The sequence below is a fragment of the Mastigoproctus giganteus genome, chromosome 6, assembly GCF_048544385.1.
Source record: "Mastigoproctus giganteus isolate SK-2022 chromosome 6, ASM4854438v1, whole genome shotgun sequence".
NCBI classification, from domain to species: Eukaryota; Metazoa; Arthropoda; class Arachnida; order Uropygi; family Thelyphonidae; genus Mastigoproctus; species Mastigoproctus giganteus.
In genome coordinates, this window is record NC_143580.1 from 225,035,925 (window position 1) to 225,060,160 (window position 24,236).

Sequence of the window (24,236 nt, forward strand, 5' to 3'; positions counted from 1 at the left end):
TTAAATATAAAAGTTAAAAATCCTAAATGTTAAAATCGTGTACCTTTTTACCACTTATTCTGTACATCCAATGAAGTTATTAAAAAAAGCAAAATGTCTGTCTACCTGTTACAAGACAATACTAATGTAATTAAGAGAGACAGACAGACAGAAGTAAGTTTACCAGTGTAAGTAAGTTTAAAAAATACCTGATGATAAAAAGAAAGACAGTGAAGGCAAAATTGCTGGACAAAGTCTGACAACTATACTGAGAGTCACATACATTTTAAAAACTTCAGTTTTCCTTTGCATTTATAACGTATATCACAAAATTCCATGATTACTGTAAACAGGCTATTAACACAGGAGTAACAGCTAAGTAAATATTGTTACAACTACTTGGCTTTTAATTATTTCCAATTAACTATAATTTGGTGTTTAATAGGGCTCACAATACCAGTCAAAATCTTAATACCGGCATTTCGGTATTTTTGATTTATGAAACCGGGATACCGGTATTCCAAATAAAACATTTCTCACAATAAATTTTGATGACAATTAGGTGCAATAAAATAAGGGAAAAAGAACATGTAATTACTTGAATTCACGTTTTAAATCAAACTTTTATTACAATAATAAATATTCTAGCAAAAATTATTACATACAGTTATTCTAAAAACAAAAAAATAAACATCCACACTACCTGTCTGAATAAAGCAGCTTTTAAGAAACTCAACAGTGTTATAGTTTAAACTGGATCTAATTTTGGTACTTATTTAATTAGCGGCAGAAAATATCCTTTTGGATTCTGTGCTGGTTGGTGCCTTGTACTGAGATAGCTTGGTACTGAGATTGTAGACGAGTTGCAATTTAACTCCCCCCTTATTCCATCATCTTCAAAAAATCTTATTTCCTTTTTATCAAAAATAAAAAATACAGTGGATTCCGGTTATTTGGGCCACCGGTTAATCGGGGCAGCCGTTTATTTGGGGTAAATCTTAAAAAACAGAACCCAATCGAGAAAATAGCCAGGGTTTACTTCGCTTAATTGGGACAAAATGCCGTTTAATCAGGGCAGGAGACTGCACCACTGGAGATTACCCTAAGATTTTCTCTGACCATACCACGTAGTTTGGTCGGATTTTTGGAGGTCACAACCATAAAACAATAAAAACAATTAGCAGTCACATGTTTATTGGGCTTTTCTGTTAGTGCAATCTATCATAAACGGACAGTAAACTCGATCTTATTGAATTTGCGATAATACTGACAGCTGGAATTCTGTGGGTTATTATGGTAAAATGCTGGAATTCTGTGGGTTATTATGGTAAAATGTGTTTACACTTCCATGGAATCTTCAATCATATAAAAAAAAAATAATAATTTTCAGAATCTTCTCTTCATTCCTATTTTTAAAGCTTTGTAACTCGTTACTCCGTTCCCACTTGCGCGTATTGTGTTACTTGCAATTTATGTGCGCAGTGTTTTTTTTGTTATTGATTGCTTATCTTTTTACTGTTTTAAATTTCAGCCCCCACCAACAAATGTCAGTGAACAGAAATGTCACCTAGTTTAGTTAGTATGTACATATTACAGTACATATTAATTATTCCGATTATCACGTATATTCTTCCGAATTTCCTGTATCATTTAATTTTTTAATTGGTAAGGTAATAAAGGGTATATCTTTGCTTTTATAGCTTGTGGATAATATTCCTCCTATTTTTGCTAATTAGAATCGCTTTTTAATAGAATTAAAATTGAATTCACAAACGTGATCACAATGACTGGCGCTTACTGCACATCGTATAGTGAACGGTACTTTACTATGGTGAGTTCGTCGTAACGTGATTTGATTGTATAGTGAACTAATTATAAAGGGGGGGTACATTCTATTTTTAACTACTGTATTTACGTGAAACTTCAGATAATTGGGGCAGCCGCTTAATTGGGCCAAAATGCACTAGTCCCGATGTGTCCCAAATAACTGGAATCGACTGTATTTCCTTTTTCACTTTTTATGGCACTATACCCGTATTAACGAAAGAAAGGGACTGACGTTTAAGCTTTGTGAGGAAACGAAATCTAAGTTGTGTGTGGGGGGGGGAGTATTAATTTTTATTTCCTTACCTTAGTTTCGCCGTCAGTGGCCATTGTTATGATTTTCATACAGCAGCTCCCCTCAAGCACTAAGCAGCACAAGCAACCTGACTGCATTTAAAAATGAGAATTTCCAGGAGCTGAGGGATATCACCCCCCCCCCACATACGAGTATATATATTATATATCGTATATATACATATATATATATATTATATGTGAGCTGTCAGTTTCTCAAGAGCAATGACACAAATATAAAACAAAAGTCATTTACCACACAAATCTACTTACAATACATAACTGGTGTTCATTTACATCTAATTATTCATTTTTCTCATTTAATCTGTTACGTGCTATCATTTCCATAAAATTTCTCTCAATTAACAATCTCAACTCACTCTACAGCTTCAAACACTAAACTAATTCAATCTTAATCACTTCCTCATATTTCTCTTATTCACCAATATCAATTCTCTTCACAACAGCAATCCATAAGTCGTTAATTTAATGCTAACAATTCCACGTAATCTCTCTTAATTTAGCAATATCAATTTTCTTTACAATTTCAACCAATTCAAAACTAAACGTTTCCTTATTTCTCGTGTTTCTTCAACTTCAACCTTACTCTAAAATAATCTCCCACTTTAAGTACCATTTCCAAAACAACTCAGTTCAGAGGACTTACCTTCCTTCTCTTTCATGGTGGAATTCCTTTGTGCAGGTTCCTTCCACGGAGTGCGGTGATGTCCGTCTGTCTCTCTCTCTCTCTCTCTCTCTTCTTAGTTGAATTCTGCATCTCTGCTGTATAGCTCTTCCAGTACTGTCTTATTTCGAGAACAGTTCTCTGTTAATACTGAAGGAAATTACCACAGCAGTAGTAGAAACCAGGGCACTATCTGACTGGCTTGTTATTCAACTTCCGGATTAACTTCTAGCACAGGAACATGCCCGGCGGAACCCTTCACTATATAGCTGGACACTCCCAGAACTGGACCTGAACTGAACCTGGAACTAACATTGGAAGTCTGCAACCCCTCCGAACAACAACCACAAACCCCTCTTATGGTGCAAGCACCTTATTTATTTCCTTCTCATTTATTTATTTATTGAATTGATTGAAAGTTGCAATCGCCCCTTGTACTACTTTTTATATGCAAGCTTATGTGCAAACCATAGGCGTTTGCACACATTTACGTATCCTCCCCTATCTAATTTAAACCTGACCCAATCATGGTGTTATTCTTTAAACTCACTCTTCTTTAGTGGGAAAAACAGAATTTCTCCCACACAATGAAACACTTTCATCTTTTACCTCTGGATCACATATGTTCACAATACCTTTGAACTACTCCATATCAATACCCTTTCCCAAAATGCGCTAAATGTTGCTTGTCGCATCCTCAAGTAGAGGTGTAATAGAGGGATTAAACTATTGTTCAGAAGCTTTTTTAATTTTAACCTTTCTGCACCTTTCATTTCTGGAGGTGCAGAAATGAAATAATTCCGTAATTATGTTTTCATTATTCCTTAAGTGCTTTATTTCCAACACACACTACTTACTAAGAGAAATATATTTGTAAGATTTAACATCTTACAGTTTCATGACGTTTTCAGGTTTCTGTTGCATTTGTACTGTGTATAACAATCCTTTGTTTGCAAATTCAGCAGTATTAATGATTTATTATTGTTGATTTTATAACCTTTATGTGAATATGTGGAGAAACTGTTGAAGATAAACACAAGAAAGGCACCCGGGGTGGATGGGATCTATCCAGTTATATTAAAGGAGGCAGCAAAGGAAGTAAGCAAACCCTTAGCCATAATTATGAGAGCTTCCTTGGACTCAGGGGAGGTACCCATAGACTGGAAATGTGCAAATGTGACCCCAATTCACAAAGGAGGATCAAAGGCTGACACAAGTAATTATAGACCTGTGAGCTTAACTTCTGTTCCAGGAAAATTAATGGAGGCACTGGTTAAAGAAGCACTGCAGGATCATTTAGACAAGACTTCAGTTATAGCTCAGACACAGCATGGTTTTGTTAAGGGGAAGTCTTGCCTGACCAACTTGATTGGATACTATGATGCAGTCACAAAAGAACTGGATGCAGGGAATAACTTTGATATTATATACTTGGATCTTAGAAAGGCTTTTGATACTGTTGCACATGGAAGACTGCTACACAAATTGGAGCAGTGTGACATTGGAGGCAAATTGCTGCTATGGATAAAGGGGTGGTTGAGGGGGAGAAGACAGAGAGTGGTAATCAATGGACACTGCTCATCGTGGACTGATGTTATTAGTGGAGTCCCTCAGGGCTCAGTGTTGGGTCCATTATTGTTTTCTGTATTTATAAATGATATTGATGATGGTATATCGGGATTAATGTCCAAGTTTGCAGACGATACAAAGGTTGGCAGGGTTGTCAAGGACACTACTGACACTATGCTGCTGCAACAGGATCTGGAAAGGTTGAGCAGATGGGCTGAGAGGTGGCAAATGAAGTTTAACATTGACAAATGTAAAGTACTACACATGGGAAACAGCAACCCCAGAGCAACGTATCAACTCTGTGGTACAACACTGACAGTGGTAGAGAATGAAAGGGACTTGGGGGTGGTTGTGCAGGCAGATATGAAGTTCTCTGAGCAGTGCAGACGGGCTGCAAGAGTAGCTCATGGAGTATTGTCAATGATATACAGGAATTTTTCCAGCAGGGATAAGGAGGTGATTATTCCATTGTATAAGGCGATGGTCAGGCCACACCTAGAGTACTGTATACAGGTCTGGAGGCCTCATTTCAAGAAGGATGTAGAGCTGCTGGAACGAGTACAGAGAAGGGCAACAAGATTAGTGAATGGAACAAAGGGGTGCTCTTACGAAGAACGGCTTAAGTTTTGCAAATTACAGTGTCTGGAGACTAGGCACCAGCGAGGTGATCTGATAGGTGTATAAAGCCTTGAATGGTTTAAGCATGCTCAATGCTGATGGGATTCTTCCTCTAGCTCAGAATAATCACCTGAGAGGGCATAAATTCAAATTGAGGAAAGACAGATGTAGGATAGACGTGCGGAAATTTGCCTTTAGCCAGCGGGTGGTTGGTTGGTGGAACAGACTTCCATCCCTTGTGGTGGAGGTTGATAGCCTAAATAAGTTTAAGGCTCAGCTGGACAGGTATTTTGAACGAACGGAGGGGTGAAGTGGAAGAGGTTTTTTTTTTTTTTTTTTTTTGGCTGATGCTGCATAAGCTTGCTTTCTTGCATCAAATGCCTCTACTAATGCTAATGCTAATAAATAATGGATAATTAATTTTTAAATTAGTACCCAAAAAACCGGTATTTGTGTATCAATAACGGGAAAAAAATTACTGGAATCCCAGTATTCGGGATCCCGAAATCTCGGTATTGTAAGCCCTAGTGTTTAGTATACTTTGAATTTCAGAATCTTGAGTACTTATGAATAAATTCCTTCATTTTTGCGGGAAAAGGTTAAAAAAAAAAAAACTTTAATGACAACATAGAAAGAACAAAAACAAAAATTCAATTTATATTAATTTTATTATATAGATAAAAAAAATTTTTTTTTAAAATTTCTGGTTACTAGTTTTTATCATTTTCTAAATTAGAAATACTTTTACCAATGTGGCAAATAGAATGCTTAAGGTAGTAATAGTATACTAATCTAGATATTTTCTTGATGGACCTATTTTGTTCATCATTATATATTAATCTGTTTATTTTATAAATACCTATGTGTGGTACACATCAGCTGATGCCAAGAGATAGAATGTGGCTAATGCTACCAGGTTACCTCCTGAGAAAACCAGAATAATACCGATTGTTTTTTTTCTGAAACTTCTGATAAACTTAATTGTACTCATTATTATTGTGGATTATTACATGACAGAGCAAAATGGAGACAGAATAAATAATGACAAGTTTAATATTAATTGGAAAACACACATATTAAATTAAACACATACAAAAGCTTTTGGTTAGTTTGTTAACCTTCATTAGTCAAACTGACAGTTAAGAGTGTGGAACATGAGGGCATGTACTGCCAGTCATGTATATGAACTGCATGATGTGATGGTTAATTGTTGGATGTTGAAGCCTGTGGCTGTGATGCATGTGAATGTTGCTAATGTTTGTCATTCATCAAAATGGTTGCTTCAATGATAGGGTGGACACGACATCCACTGCTCCTGTTGACTGAGGTATTAGAGCCTGTGATGTTCAAGGACTACAACCAGGCGCATTGCCGGTAGTGGTGGGACCTATCTACAATCACAACATCATGGTGTGGGTCAACGTCGTGGTGGGTTGACCAGAAGTGTTCAGCAATGGCCGAGTGTTCTAGGCCCACCAAGCGGACGGCACTTTCGTGTTCCAAAGAAACATTTTCCGAGTCGTCTCCCAGTTTCCCCCAATGTAGCAGCTAGTGCAGTCATGGCAAGAGATGCGGTAGACTAGACCACTTTGTAGTAAGGTGGGAACTAGTGTTTTCACTTTAGAGATGAGGGTTCGTAACTTTCTGCCTGGGAGCTGTACGCATTTTATCCCATGTGATTTTAGGACCCCAGAAACCTGTTGTGATAGGTTTGGGTAGTATGGGATAAAGGTGCTTGTGGTTGAATCATTACCTTGGATGTTCCTGTTGGTCGCTACATGATCATGTGTCTGTAGGTCACACTTGTCGAGGGTACTTGTGGGATAGCCACACCTTGCAAGATCTGCCTTGACTTTAGCAATCTTGGTGCGCCTCTCATCTACAGAACTAGAGTGGGTCCAGGCACAGGTTAACAAGGTTCGTGCAGTGGCAAGAAGATGTCTGCATGCGTATGCTGACCAGAAGTTGGTAAATTAGTCAGCACACATTGGTTTACGATAGACAGTTGTCTTCCAGTACGTGCCCTTGCATCAGACAAGGGTGTCTAAGTATGGTATGATATTGTCCGATTCTAGCTCAATGGTGAATTTTATGAAAGGCGATAGAGAATTGAGGTGGTCTAAGAGTCGGTCACTCGAATTTCTGGGGATAATCACAAACACATCATCCATGTAGCGACACTGAAAGGTAATGGGATCTGGTACATTCGTAAATGCATGACCCTCTAATTCTTCCATTGTGATATTTGCCGTGACTGAACTAACTGGGGGAACCCATGGCTGTGCCATGTACCTGTTGGTAAATGGAGTCGTTGAACATAATTGCATCACCTGTTAAGCACAGTCTGAGAGTGGTGGAGATACTGTTTGGTGTTAGTTTGGTCTTGCTGCCAAGGGTTTGGTTGTTATCCAAGAGTTCCTTTGCACATGTGATGGTAAGTTCCACTGGGATGGAGGTGAAAAGTGACACTACATCAAATGATGCCATGATTCGATTTTCTGAGATGGATAGGGTTCGGATCCATTCTATAAATTCACTACTGTTGGAGATGGTGTTGGTGGTCTTGCCTACTAGGGGGGAGAAAGGAGCCCCGAGAAAAACTTCGCTAAAACATAACTCAGTGAGCCACAACAGGAGACAATGGGTCTTAACGGTATACCTTCTTTGTGAACCTTCGGTAGTCCATAGAATTGTGGAATCTGGCAACCGGAAGCACGGAGGTGATTACATGTGGATTCTGTTATTTTCTTCTGTTTAAACCAACTGTTGATGAGGATGTTTACTTTTGACTCCCACGTTCCAAGGCTTTGATGGGAGGAACAGATAAGGGTTGGTAAACAGGAGTGTCCTGCAGGAGCAGCAGGGCTTTCATCTCGTAATCTGTGTGATTTAATACGACTGTTAGACGTCCTTTATCTGCCAGTAGGATGATGAGGTATGAGTCTTATTTCAATGCTTTAAGGGCAGAAATTTGTTTGCGGTTGAGATTGGAAGAAGCAGGGCGAGCATGATGCAAAATTGCTGTAGTTTTTAGGCAAATTGTGTTTGCCACTTCTTCAGGGAAATGTGTTAAACACACTTCTATGCCTAAAGCAATATCAGTGATTGGTGGATTTCTTGGGCGAACAGCAAATTGTACTCGTGCCTAAGAAACATAACTGTAAACAGAATGAGGACATATTGTTAGAAAATTTACAGTAACCTATTAGTTGGAATAAATTTGCAGTTGCAAGTATTTATCAAGTAGTAAGAACTAATTTTTCTACATTTAATCTCTTATATATCCAAAATCCAAATAATAAAAATCATCTAAAAATGAGAAATAAATAGAGATTCCAACAAAATTTTTCAAACATTTGAATCCATATCAGCTGTCCTCCACGAAATAGTAAAATATCACTTAGCACAAGTTTAGAAAATTGATCTACATTCAAATTGGACTAACTATTTAAGACTTTTTTTTTTCTTCTTACAATTACTTTTGATTACATATTTTATTTAATATTTATCTTTTGGCATGTGAAAACCAGTTTACAATGATTAATTCTGTTCGTGATACTTTCTCCAGTCCATCAACAATTCCTGGCCTTCTCTGGTAATTTATTTGGTCCCTGCCCCAGTGGGGTAGGGGGGATATCTATTGGAGCTAGATGAGACTCCTTGTAGACAATTTCATTAGCTAAACATTTCAATTAACTCAAACAACAGATGCATATTTGCAAAAATGTGTACAAAAATAATAACTGTATCGCTGCAACAGTGCTTAATGTACCAAAACTTTTTACATAGTTCATTTGTTATTGTTGAAACATCTCCCTACATTTAACATTACTAAACTGATGGTAAAATAATTAGCACTCATTGTAGCAAACTTTTCATTATATGCAGCACTTCTAAAAATAATGGACTTTAACCGTATTTTATCATATTATAATACAGGGTGATTCACTACCAGTGCGACAAACTTGCAGGAGGTGTAGGGGGCACAAAGACGAATTGGAATCACATAGCATTGCAGGGTCCGAAATGTCTTCTTCATGTGGTAGAGGACGTTGAACGGGAGATCGTGTGAACAGCGATCCCGCTGGAAGTCAGCATTTGCGAATCGTTTCTGTTGAAGAAACCAAGTAGCAAAAGTCCTCCAGAGTGGATAATCGGCAGGCTCCAATGATTGGACGCGTTGCAGATGGTATGAACTCATTTGGTTTGTCGACAGTATCCTCCATACAGTGGATTGGGAAATACCAAATCTTTGGCCTATCGCTCGAGTACTCTTACTCGGATTGCCTTCTGCAAGATGTAGGACATTTTCCTCATTGTCTAGCGTCCTCGTCGTTCGTTCTCGATTCATGGTACCTCTCGCGAAACAACCAGTCTCACGTAACCTTCTGTGCACACATGCGAAAATCGTATGATGAGGAGCATGCCTGTGCAGGAAACGTTCCTGGTATAAGCGCAGAGCGGCGTGCCCGTTACAGTCCGCAGCTCCATACGCAAGGTGCATGTCGGCCAGTTCAACGTTTGAATACTCGTCCACCCGACTGCCTCGGGAACCAGTTCGCAAATGCTGACTTCCAGCGGGATCGCTGTTCACGTGACCTCCCGTTCAACGTCCTCTACCGCATGACGAAGGCATTTCGGACCTTGCTATGTGATTCCGATTCGTCTTTGTGCCCCCTACACCTCCTGCAAGTTTGTTGCACTGGTAGTGAATCACCCTGTATATTACATACGGTATATTGTGATTTTTATAAACACAAGCATGAATGTTCAAATAAATTTACCAGTCCAATACAACTTTGATGCCTCACGTAACTGACATCATTACCACCCCACTTCCACCATCTGTGCCAATAAAACATACTGATATATATTTTATCTCCATTTGTGCATCTTGTGTTGAATGCTTGTCTAAAGAACAAAAGGAGGGAAGAGGCACTACTACTGAAATTAACACCTTAATTAACACCTCTTTGTGGACATTTAAACTTGGTCTCAACTGGAAACATTAAAAATAATATTTAATAAGTACAGCAAAATGTTCCTTAATGGACACTCTTTAAAAGGGAGGACCTCTTTTTAATGGATGCTTAAACTTGGGTGCAAGCCAAGGGTATCAGAAATCACATTTTAAATATTTTCAAAATGGACTAATTCTCTCAAGGGTAAAATGTTACATATCTTACATTAGCAATAGTAGAGGCATACGATGCAAGAAAGCAAGCTTACGCAGCATCAGCCAAAAAAAAAAAAAATCCTTCCATTTCACCCCTCCATTTGTTCCAAATGCCTGTCCAGCTCAACCTTAAATTTATTTAGGCTATTAGCTTCCACAACAAAAGATGGAAGCCTGTTCCATCAATCAACTAGCTGCTGGCTAAAGGCAAATTTCTGCACATCTATTCTACAACTATCATTCTCAATTTGAAACTGTGCTCCCCCAGATTCTTAGTCTGAGCAAGAGGAAGAATCCCATCAGCATTCAGCTTTCTCAATCCATTCAAGGCCTTATACACCTCAATCAGATCACCTTGCAAGTGTCTACTCTCCAGGCGCTGCAATTTGCAGAACTTAAGCCTTTCTTGGTAAGAACATCCCTTTGTTCCCCTCACCAATCTTGTTGCCCTTCTTTATACTCTTTCTAGCAACTCTACATCCTTCCTAAAATGAGGCCTTCAGACCTGTACATAGTACTCTAGGTGTGGCCTGACCATTGCCTTGTATAATGGGATAATCACCTCCCTGTCCCTGCAAGCAAAATCCTATATATCATGACAAGACTCGATGACCTGGCCTGGCAGCCTGTCTGCACTGGTCAGCGAACTTCGTATTGGACTGCACAATTATCCCCAGGTCTTTTTCACTTTCCACATCCCTGAGTGTAGTACCACACAGTTGGTACGTTTCTGTTGGGTTATTGCTACCCATATGCATTACTTTGCATTTGTCAGTGTCAACTTCAGTTGCCACTTCTCAGCCCATTTTCCCAACTTATCTAGATCCAGTTGGAGTAGCATACTGTCTTTACTGTCGTTAACAACCTTGCCAACCTTTCTATCATCTGCAAACTTGGACATTAAACCTGATACACCTTCATCAATATCATTGATAAATATACAAAACAACAATGGGCCCAACACTGAACTCCGGGGGGGAACTCCACTAATAACATTTGTCCATGAAGAGTAATGTCCATTGATTACCACTCTCTGTTGTCTCCCACTCAACCATCCCTTTATCCATTGTAGTATCTCACCCTTAATGTCATACCGCTCCAATTTGTACAGCAGTCTTCAATATGCAACAGTATCAAAATCTTTCCTGAAATCCAAGTATATGATATCAAAATTATTTTTGGCATTCAATTCCTTTGTGACCACATCATAGTATCCAATCAAATTGGTCCAACAAGACCCCCCTTAACAAACTCATGCTGTGTCTTAACTATTACTGTAGTCTTGTCTAGATGAATCTGCAATGCTTCTTTAACCAGTGATTATTTTCCATTCTGGCTAAAGGTTTGCTTACCTCCTTTGCTGCCTTTACTTTTATAGCCTGTGGACAATATTCCTCCTATTTTTGCTAATTAGAATCGCTGTTTAATAGAATTAAAATTCAGTTCACAACCGTGATCACGACGATCGGCGCTTACTACACATCATATAGTGAATGGTACTTTACTATGGTGAGTCTATCGTAACGTGATTTGATTGTACAGTGAACCAATTATAAAGCGGGGGTCCATTTTTAACTATTTATGTGAAACTTCGGATAATTGGGGCAGCCACTTAATCAGGCCAAAATGCACTAGTCCCGACGTGTCCCAAATAACCGGAATCGACTGTATATATATTTATGTTCATTCATTTTACATCTTTTAATTGAACAACTGTTACTTATATCACAGGTGTTTCAATCTGAGCACTGGACAGAATTGTGGAATGGCAAAAGATACTGGAAAATAACCAAAATTGTGGTGATAGGATGATACTTAGAGCTTTTGGAATTATGTGATTGGAATCATGTGTGAGTACTGGAGGAATAGCAGATGCAATAGTCAGTTCATTACACTGTTTAGTATGCAACTGTTTGTAAACTGTGGATGGTCAAAAAATCTCCATAGTTATAAACTGAAGGTTTGTATGTTATATCAAAATTGAAATATCTATGGTTTTATGTACATATATGTCAGAATAATTTGTTAAATTTCATCCAACATAGCATGGAATGCCTTTCTATTTTAAGCCCTCTCCACATTGCTAACATTGAAAATTTCAGAAACTAGTAATCTGTAAGAATTAAATATAAAAGTTTACAGAGATGAGAAGTAGAATATTTATTATTAAGAAATGTAAATAAAGTAAACAGAGTGCCAGAAATGTAAAATTTATCAGTCAACTTACTTTTGAAGACCGAGAATATTCAAGATACCAAAATTTTACATGTCGGTTTCCTACAGTTACAAAATAATTCCCATTTGAAGAAAAAGAAATAGCTTTCACCTAGAAAAAAGTAACACACAACTGAAATTTTTATATTTTCTGGTAGTTCTTTTAAAACTAATCTCTCACTAGTTACAAAATATTCTGTTCAATACATAACTACAGTGCATGTAATTCAATTTTGCGGAGAATTATAGAATTCAAGTAAACTGTAGTAAATTAATTCTAAAAGAATTATCTTTATACTATAGTTCATATTGAAGTACAGTGCAACCTTGATATAATGCAGGTGATAAGCTAAAACTTTAATACCCATGTTATAAGTGAAGTGAGTTATATAGCTAATAAAAAATTACCATTTTTTTTTAAACATAAATACACTTTACTTTGTAGATCAACTTTATTTACTAATGTTTTATCAGGCAATTAAGAAAATTTTTAATTTTCTACTAATTTTACATCATACTAATACACAATTCTTAATAGTGGTCAGATGCAAATGAAGACGTTCACTATCATTATAACGTTCTAACTGTGCCATCGCCTCATTAATGTTTCCAAGCACTTTTAATTTCTAGTGCTTTATCCTTATACAAGTCATCCACATTATCTTCTGTGTCACTCCCTATGTCATTAGCCATCTGTTTGCCGATTGTCTTCCCACTGTTCAGAGAGGCTGTGATTTCTTCCACACTCAGGTAATGTACAAACTGAAGCTGCCACATTGATCTCAATTCAAGCAGCCAGGTCATTTGATCCAACTCTGCCAATAACTACTTACAAGTAGCTTCTTGTTCTGAAAATGCAGCTATTTTTAAAAATCAGAGGTACTGATTTCATAATGATGTACTTAAAAATTATTAGTAATCTCATCTTTTCCCATACATTTTTTTTATTTTTTTAGCAGTTTTCAAATGCTGTTGAGCTTAATTTCTCCCATGTTAATCCAATATTGTATGAAACATCTTTCAGTGCTAATGTTTTCAAAAATTCTAGAACTTGAATTTATGAGTACACAACACCAGCAAGTAGCTCACCAAAATAGTACACTTTGAAAGCTTGAATAATGCCCTGATTCATGGGCTGAATTAGTGCACTTGTGTTCCTTAGCAGAAATCTCTGGCTCTGATCTTTCAATTTTGGGACATCAGCTGAAGGACAAAAAGGGACAGTGATTGAACAGTAACAGAGACTTTACTTCAAGTATTTGGAAAGCAAGTGGTGTCTCACTGATGGTACATACTTATATTTAAACCATGAAGCAAAAATATCACTCTTCATCCAAGCATTGGAACTATTTTTAAAAATCACAGGTAGCGATTTCATAATGATGTGCTTAAAAAAAAAACTGAGGGACTTAGACTTTTACCAATGCACAATGGCTTTTAGCATTAGAATTAGCAAGGGCACATGATGCAAGAAAGCAAGCTTATATGCATCTGCCAAAAAAAAAAAACAAAAAAAAAAAACACACACCCTTCTCATTTCACCCATCCACTCACTCCAAATGTTTGTCTATTTCTGCCTTGAATCTGTTTAAGCTATCAACTTCTATGACAGATGGAACCTTGTTCCAGCAATCAACAACCCACTGGCTAAAGGCAAACTTCCGCACATCTATCCTAGAACTGTCTTTCCTCAATTTGAATTTATGCCCTCTCAGGCAATTATTCTGAGCAAGAGGAAGAATTCCATCAGCATTGAGCATGCTCAAACCATTCAAAGCATTATACACCTCAATCAGATCACCACGCAGGTGCCTAGTCTCCAGACACTGTAATTTGCAAAACTTAAGCCTTTCTTCGTAAGAGCAACCCTTTGTTCCATTCACTAATCTTGTTGCCCTTCTCTGTACTCATTCCAACAGCTCTACATCCTTCTTAAAATGAGGCCCCCAGACCTGTATACAGTGCTCAAGGTGTTTAGCTTGTGATTTTCCAGTAACATGCACAGTAACATAGTAATTCTCTCTTTTGTAAGTTTTTATGCCCACTTTGTTAGGTGTCTTTTTAATATCCAGTGACTTGTCAGGGAGAATTTTAGTACAGTGCTGTTTCAATACAATTGTACAACTGTTCGTCTAGGTTTGCAGATGATGCAAAGGTTGGCAGGGTGGTTAATGGATGTAATGACTGTATGCTATTGTAACAGGATCTAGGAAAATTGGGTCAATGGGCTTGAGAAATGGCAGTTGAAGTTTAACATTGACAAATGCCAGGTACTGCTGTTTAATGGCACAAGGGCTGGTAAGGCCATATTGTCCAAGGTACTGCATACGGGTAGCAGTAACCCCAGAGTAACTTATGAACACTCAGGATAGTGGAGAATGAAAAGACCTGTGCAGTCAGACGTGAAATTCTCTGAGCAGTGCAGACATGTGACTAGGACAGCTCAAGGGGTTTTGTTAATGATATATAGAAACTTTGCTAGAAGGGATAAGGAGGTTGATTATTCTGTTGTATAAAGCAATATCTGGAGTACTGTATACTAGTCTGGAGGCCTCACTTTAGAAGGATGTAGATCTGCGTAGATCTGCTGGAACAGGTGCAAAGAAGGGTATAAAAGGGTGCTCTCACCTAGAAAGGATTCAGTTCTGAAAATTCAAGACTAGGCACCTGCAGAGAGATCAGACTGAGGTGTTTAAAGACTTGAATGGATTGAGTAAGATGAACGTTAATGGCATTCTTCCTCTTGTTCAGATTACAAACTTGAGGGGACACAAGTTCAAGTTGAGGCAGGATTGTTCCAGAATAAATGTGATGAAGCTTGCCTTCAGCTAGCTGGTGGTTGATTGTTGGAACAGGCCTACATCTGTTGTTGTGGAAATGAATGGGCTGAATAAATTCAAGGAAGAACTAGACAAATTCTTTGGAGGGCATGAGTGGATTAACTGTGTAGACTTTTTTTTTTTTGCTGATGCTATATAAGCTTTCTTTCTTGCATCATTTGCTATTACTACTACTACATTATGCATAAATTCAGGAAATGCTTCTGCTGCTGTAATCTCTCCAAATGCAGATTTGCCTACAAGACTAACCTGGTATATCCCATGACAAACCTTCCATCTCCAAAGCCATTCTTCAGAAGCTTTAAATATATCATAATCTTCACCAAATAGTTTATGAAATTTAAGTGTTTTTTTTTGTGCTTTCAAAATAATCCCATTTATCAGTACTTCTTCACGATGCTTCTGCAGAAACCACTGGTACAAGCATTGGTCCACATCACTGTTCGCCGACTGGGCTAGCCGGGTGGGTAAAGTGCCTGCCTGGCAACCCAAAGGTCCCAGGTTCGAATCCCGCCTCAGGCTTGGATCAAAGTACTGCAAAAACCTTGGGAGGTGGTGCACTATGGCCACAGAAGCCGATGCGCCAACAACTACCAAAAAAAAAAAAATCACTGTTTTCACAAAGTCTAGTTTTCTTCCTCTTTCATCCAACCCTAGATTGTTCCTTCTGGAATTCCACACTTGTGAAAATATACTGCATTTTGTTCTGTTACTCCTTTACCTCTTTCAAAAATCTTTAACTTTCGACTGTATGTATATATATATATATATATATATATATTTTTTTTTTTTTTTTGTGGCCTTCAGTATTACTTCAGTCCTATTGATTTACTAACTTTGCCATGTATTTATTTCTGATGCACCAGAATTTACTGTGTTTTGAGAAAACTAAATCAAAATCAAACTGTCTGGCTTATCATAGTGGCAAAGTAAAGTCATGTGATTCCTCCATAAACCACTTTTCAGTGCATGTATAATTTTGTTTAGTTTAATTGCTAGTAGTTTTTGATATTCTAAGTGTAACTTTCAAAGAAAGGATATCACGTGCTGTTGTTCACAAAAAATTTACTTTGTAACTAATGTAATGCACTTGACGAATGGTAGTCATATTCCCCTCCAGAGGTAGCTGTTTATAATTAGAGTGCCACTGATATATACTCTTTTATTGCATCTCTAGCTGAAGAGAGAAACTAGGTGTCTACAGCAATTAGTTTCTGATGAGGCCCATTATTTACAAATATTACTCTGCAACTGAACACACTGAAGAGAATATACTGACAATTTTTAGCTAATTTCCCCTTTCAGGAATACAATAGTAGGATGTACAGTAGATACAAGTACTGTGTATACACAGTACTTGTATATACAAGTACAGCAGGCCCTCGTTATAACGTGGTTCACTTTACGCTGATTCGCTATAATGCTGTTCTTATATTATAATCCGTATCTGACTATAACACTCTTTTACAGATTGCATTTTTGGCATATTTAATGAAATTGTTTAATTTGATGGAGTTGATAGCTTGAAAATGAATAGCAAAACAGCATTAAAACGTTTCACATGCCGACTTGAGAAATTTTCCCACACTCAGTGAAATTTTCTCGCACGCTAATTTAATTGCAGTACAGTGACTTGTTACATAGTTCCGAGATCAACATTTTAAAAAATGATCAAGTATACTGCTTGTAATATTTGCGTTATATGCATTTATCCGAAGTCTAGTCATCACTCAGTATAGTATTAGACATTGTGTGCAACAGACACTTTACTAGAACATTGAATTATAATTAATGCAACCAATGCAGTTACATTTTTGAAGAGTTAATAATGGCGGATAAGAATGAAAAAGCAACGTCTGGATGCAGTACGAAGACTACAAACGTAAGAAAAAGACTGAGTTTGAAAATTAAATTAGATGTTTTGAAGCGAATCGATTCCAGTCCATGACAAGTGAACGTGTGCCATAATTTAGGACTGGCAAGTTTAACTGTAAGAACAATTATGAAAAATAAAGAATTAATTTTAGCAGGGGGAAAGACAGCTGTTCCACTGCAAGCAACTAGGGCTAGGCTGGCTATTAGGATTGAAATGGAAAGACTTTAAACTAATTTTATTGAAGATAATATCCAATGCAGAATTCAGTTAAGTTAAATATTATTAAAAAAAAAAAAAAAAAAGAGAGAGAGAGAGAGAGAGAGAGAGAGAGAGAGAGAGAGAGAGAGAGAGAGAGAGAGAGAGAGAGAGATTAACCTATATGACGATCTGAAGAAAACTCAGCGAAAAAAAAAAAAAAAAAAAAAATGCGAAACCATTTAAAACTAGTAAGAGCTAGTTGAACAGATTTAAAATCTAGGGCGAAGCCGTGCCGCAAGTGCAGATCAAGGAGCCAAAACTTTAAAAAAAACTTGTTAAAATTATTGAAGAGGGGTATTATGTGTTATACTTCTCAACAAGTTTTTAACATAGACGAAGCAGGACTTTTTTGGAAACGAATGCCTAAAAGAAGTTTCACATTGAAAGAAGAAAAAAAACATGCCAGGTTTCAAAGCAGCGAAGGATCGGTTGACTTTATTGTTGGATGGTAACGCTGTGGGGATTTAAAATTAAAACTCCTTTTAGTTTACCAGGAAGAAGGCCAAAGTACAACCCAAAATCGATACATTTTTCATGATTTAATTCATCAATTAAATTCATAATTTTAATTGGAATTTTAAGTTTAATTTTGATACGTAAGTAGTTACCACATAATTATACAGTATACATATGTAATGCAGAATATTTTAGATGTACAAATATTTGAATATTAAATATTTTGACAGACATTTGTGCATCTTTTCACTACAGTTTATTATTGATTAGGAAATATCCTATGGCACCGACCGCAACTCACAAACATATATGCTACCTTATGGGAATGCGGCACTCGCTTAACATGGATTCACTTGGCGCCCTGTTTTTCTGCAACGAATTATCAGCGTTAAGCGGGGGTCACCTGTATATATTTTTTCATTTTTCAATATTGCTAGTTCTTTGAACACTACTTTTTTCACAGTTCGTTTTGGGAGACATGATCACACCCATGGTATATCCAAAAACATGGAATGAAGAAGCACTCATTATATCGAGGGTGCACTGTATTTATTTCAGGGCCAGTGAAAGGAATGACACATTTTTACTTTTAATAAATAAAAGTGATTAATAGTCAAAAAATACAAACTTAGAATTAGAGGCTAAAATAAATTGTTATACCATACAAAGAAATGAATAATTAAATTCAACACAATTTAAATAATTGTATAACCAGGATATTATAAAACTCCATTACACGCAAATGATAAAATTTTATTTATTTTGTTTATAGTATTCTGCCAATTGACCCACAAGGATGTAATGCTAGCTTACTGTGTGATGATTACTTCTGAGATGCTGTTACTGTGTTTGACTTTCTAAATACTTATAGGACTGAGAAAGTAATATGGTAATTAATAAAAAAATAAAACAAAAGAACAATGCTTTAATCTTGGGTATCTGATAAGTTCATTTACACAACTTTTGTGTGAACAAATTTTGTGTTACTGTGAGCTGCATTACTATTATTTTAGTTAAAGTAAGATTATTATTCTTCTAATTATTATTATTATTATTATTCATGCATTAATAATCTGCAGATAAAGGAACCACTAGGTGGCAGTGATCACAGTGTGCTGAAGTGGCATTTACTCAAAGAGGTAACTACCATCAGGGGTAAAGGAAAGGGTTTTTGCTTTTGTAAAGGCGACTATGGTGGTCTGAGACAGTATTTAAATTCTATACTGATGATGACCAACTGATGATGTTACTAACAGCAAATTCAAAATGGGAGGCATTCAAAGAATTAATCTTGGAAGATACTAGGCTTTACATACCAACTAAGAAATATTGTTCATGGTTTAGGCCTAAATGGAGGTCAGATGAACTAATGAAACATGTGGCAGAGAAGAAAAATGCATGGGATACGTGACATGGAAGCCTATAACAGATATAAGCTGGTCTGTAACCAAGTCACAAAGGAGATTAGGCAGGCAAAGGCAGCTTATGAGAAATCTTTGGCAAAGGATGCAAAGAAAAACAGCAAAGAGTTCTTTACATATGTAAACTCTAGAAGGAAAGGGATGAATCAGATTGGTCCACTGGATATTAATGGTTCAACTGTTGATCCTGCTCAGATGGCTAACAAACTAAATGAATATTTTTCATCGACATTCATACATGAAGAGTTATTCAGCGAAGGGAATTTCAGAGGTGAATTAAACTCTGGCAGTGAGCTAGATGATTTTGTTATAACTGAGAGGAAAGTGGAGGAGAAATTGTCAAAGATAAACATAAGAAAAGCACCTGGGGTGGATGGAATCTATCCAGTTATATTAAAGGAGGCAGCAAAGGAAGTAAGCAAACCTTTAGCCATAATTATGAGAGCTTCCTGGATTCAGGGGAGGTAACCATGGACTGGAGATGTGCAAATATGACCTCAATTCGCAAAGGAGGATCAAAGGGCGACACAAGTAATTATAGACCTGTTAGTTTAACTTCTGTTCCAGGGAAATTAATTGAGCCACTGGTTAAAGAAGCACTGCAGGATCATCTAGACAAGACAACAGTTATAGCTAGGACTCAGCATGGTTTTGTTAAGGGAAAGTCTTGCCTGAACAATTTGATTGGGTACTATGATGTGGTCACAAAGGAACTAGATGCAGGGAATAACTTTGATATCATATATTTGGATTTTAGAAAGGCTTTTGATACTTTTGCACATGGAAGACTGCTGAACAAATTGGAACAGTGGTATTGGAGGCAAATTGCTGTTATGGATAAAGGTATGGTTGAGTGGGAGAAGACAGAGAGTGGTAATCAATGGCCACTGGTCTTCGTGGACTAATGTTATTAGTGGAGTCCCTCAGGGTTGTGTTGGGTCCATTGTTGTTTTCTGTCTTTAAAAATGATACTGATGATGGTATATCCGGCTTAATGTCCAAGTTTGCAGACAATACGAAAGTTGGCAGGGTTGTTAAGGACACTAAAGGCAGTACGCTGCTGCAACAGATCTAGAAAAGTCGAGCAGATGGGCTGAAAGGTGGCTAATGAAGTTTAACATTGACAAATGTAAAGTACTACATATAGGAAGCAGTAACCCCAGAGTAATGTATCAACTCTGTGGTACTACACTGACAGTGGTAAAGAATGAAAAGGACCTGGGGGTAATTGTGCAGGCACATATGAAGTTTTCTGAGCAGTGCAGACGGTCTGCAAGAGTAGCTCATGGTGTCTTGTGAATGATATACAGGAATTTTTCTAGCAGGGATAAGGAGGTGGTTATCCCCTTGTGTAAGGCATTGGTCAGGCTACACCTTGAGTACTGTACACAGGTCTGAAAGCCTCATTTGAAGAAGACGTAGAGCTGTTGGAACGAGTACAGAGAAGGGCAACAAGATTAGTGAATGGAACGAAGGGTTGCTCTTACAAAGAAAGGCTTAAGTTTTGCAGATTACAGTATCTGGAAACTAGGCACCTGCGAGGTGACCTGATTGAGGTGTAGAAAGCCTTAAATGGTTTGAGCATGCTCAATGTTGATGGGATTCTTCCTCTTGCTCAGAATAATCACCTGAGAGGGCATAAATTCAAATTGAAGAAAGACAATTGTAGGATAGATGTGCTGAAGTTTGCCTTTAGCCAGTGGGTAGTTGGTTGGTGGAACTTCCATCTTTTGTTGTGGAAGTTGGTAGCCTAAATAAATTTAAGGCTGAACTGGACAGGTATTTGGACTGAATGGAGGGGTGAAATGGGAGCGTTTTTTTTTTTTTTTTTTTTGGCTGATGCTGCATAAGCTTGCTTTCTTGCATCATATGCCTCTACTAATGCTATTATGCACTGTTAATACGTAGTTCATTTGAAAAGTTCCCAGAATTGCAACTACCATGCAACTACCACTCTGGTAGTTGCATGGTTTGCTCTACGACCATAAAGTTTTGTGGGACATCGACCTTGGTGTGCATGCATGCTAAGTTGGAATTGACTTGACCATTTCATTCATGTGTCACAGATGACTGATTGATTGATTGAAGAGCATGCTAACATCCAGTTCTTTAAACTTGGAAAAAGTGTTACAGAGATGCTGCAAGCATTATAGAAAGTGTATGGAGATAATGCTTTGAAGAAAACAGGAGTTTAAGAGTGGTTTTAATCTGGTTTAAAAAATGGACAGGAAACAATGGAACATGAATCTCGCAGAAGATGCCCTTCGATATCACATTGAAGAAACTCATGAAAAATTGTTGCAGGATGACTGTTGTTGGGATTGCTCGTGGAACTGTCTGTAAGCTCAGTACACACAATCCTAATGCAAGATTTAGAGAATCGCGTGTGTTCAAAGTTTTTTCCGTGTTTGCTGTCAAACGATCAAATGAACTGCAGGAAAGCCATACCAGGTGATTTGTTTAATAAATCCAAGCAGAGGTCAAGCTTCTTAAGAAAGTAATCATTGAGATGAGAGTTCAGTGTTTGTCTACAACCCCGAGATCACGATGGAATCATCCAAATGGCACATAAAAATGTCTGCATGGCTCAAAATGTCTTGTGCAACAAAATTCAATGTCAAAGTCATGCTGATCATGTTTTTTTTTTGATGAGGGCATAGTGCACCACAAATTTGTGACTAGGGAAAGAAGCATTACTGCTGCTTACTACACTGAGGTGCTGACACATTTGTGTTAGAATATGAGGTAAAGCAGATCTCAAAAATGGAAAGATGGTTGAATCCTGCACTGTGAGAATGTGCCCAGTCACACATCGATGGTAGCTATGCAATCCTTGGCTGTGATTTTTTCCCCAGCCATGCAGCAGCCTCCCTTCTCCCCTGACCTTGCACTGTCTGACTTCTGGCTGTTCCCTAAACTGATATCAAAGAAAATTCAGAAATTGCCCTACATGCACTAAAAAAAATTCCACAATTTTAAAGAATGTTCCAAAGATTGGGAAGACTAATGGAGCACATATGTGGTACTTTGAAGGTGATTAGGTTAGTAAGCCCAACTGTTCACTCAGTTAACTTTTATAGTAAAATTTTGGGAACTTTTTTTGAATGTACCTTGTATAATACTTTTAATCTTGCTTTAAGCCTCTAGTGGGAATGCCAAAAAAAAAAAGAATAAATAAATAATAATAATAATAATAATAATAATAATAAAAGAAACACTGCATGGTTTACTTCATGTGCACATACTTTTTTGGGATAAAAGGAAAGAAACAGCTAAAAAAAGGTACAATTAATAATTTTATTCCAACACTATACTGGATAATAAAAACAATCTTTAATAAGATATTTGTTTTTATTATCCAGTATAGTGTTTCTAGTCTTATAATCAGGCTATCATACACATTCTCCCAGACATGACAGGCTAGGGCTTACTACTTGGGAGTGTAAAATGCTGATGGAACTGATATTCAGGTCCCATTTGCAACTCAAGCAGACTGAATTTCGGTGAAGTTCAGTAACTATGTAACAACCAAATCTTCTACTTGCACCTCTGTGTTGGTGGGTCAACCTGGTTACATCTCCCACTTTCAAGGCATGAAACACTGCATCTAGTATACCAGAGGTGACCACACAGGTTGGTTGGTTGGGTAGTTGTTGGATTTTATTGGCGCATTAGCAGCTAAGGCGCCAAAAACCAGGTGATATATAAAAAATTTAAACTTTCACTGACCTAATTACTTAGGTCACCATGTCAAGATATAAAATAACAAAAGTATAAAAAATGTAGAAAAGATAAATCAATAAAGAAAAAACAATAACATGTCAGTTTTAAATACAACTAAAAACCTTTATTGATTTAAAATAGCTAAAAACAGCAGACACCTTGTCATTGTCGGATAAAATCTGACTGAGTGTATACGGCTCAGTCAGATGATTAAAAGCGGTAAAACGGATATTGCTAAAATCTGGACAGTCAATTAAAATGTGTCTGATTGATAAAATTGTGCCACAGGACTCACACATAGGAGGATCATCAGCCCTCAGCAAAAATGAATGAGTCAAATGAATAAGTTCTATGCGGGTACGGGCAAGAACAACTTCCTCCTTATAATTCCTGTGCAGACTAGACTGCCACGGTTCAATTACAGGCTTTATACGATATAATTTATTCGTAGTTTGTCTATTCCATGAATCCTGCCATTGGGAGTGTATCTTTTGGTGTAGACCACACAGGTGAACCAATATAAAGGGTCAAGGTGTGGCATGCACATCACACAGAGGAATGCTGTCCCTCCATGTCACCATGTAATACCAAGTAGTAGATAACTCTTCATCCAGTGAAACACTGCCACTTTGCTTAGTGGAAGCTTGAAGTGGTGACATTAGCCTTGGAGTTAAGCCCTGGTGACATTTAGTCTGTCGTTAAACTCAATAACAACAACAATTAGTCACCAGGGCTTAGCTCCGCAACTCCCATCTCTTCCAACATAAAGTATGATGGATGTGTTGAGGTTATGATAGGCATCATGGCAATATCCAATATTCGTCGTTGAGGCTGTCACAGACATTCTCTCAGATATGCCAGACAAGCTGTGCTTGCTGAGGCTAAAATGCTGATGGAACTGATATTCGGGTGACACTCAAGCCAAGTGGACCCAATTTCAATGAAGTCTGGAAGGTCTGTGACAGCCAAAACCTCTGCTTGCACCTTCACGATGGTGGGACTCTTAGTAATCCTGGGTATAACCCCCATGCACAAGCACACTGTGGGTGACCACCCAGGTGTGAAAGTAACAGCTGATGCAATATTACGTCATCACCTATGCATGTCAATCTTATCTGATGCAATCTGTAAGAAATATTGCTATATACTTATGTTATTCGGACGACAATTACAAAATGATGCACTGTCTTTGAACACCAGTGTATGTTGTTTTCTGGAATGCAGAAAATATGCTCTTAGAACAAGTTATAATTAACTTTAATCTACACCTAAAAGCAACAAAGATTTTTTTTTGCAAGAGCAA

General features: G+C 37.4%; 1 protein-coding gene across 1 annotated transcript in view; it reads right to left on the reverse strand.

Moving 5' to 3' along the window:
- Positions 1–24,236, reverse strand: part of LOC150085035 (mitogen-activated protein kinase-binding protein 1-like) — a 265,918-nt gene that overhangs the window by 138,012 nt on the left and 103,670 nt on the right. Inside the window, exon 7 of the mRNA XM_090376439.1 lies at positions 12,373–12,471. Coding sequence (XP_090232565.1) covers positions 12,373–12,471 — 99 coding nt within the window. The remainder of the gene's footprint in view (positions 1–12,372; positions 12,472–24,236) is intronic.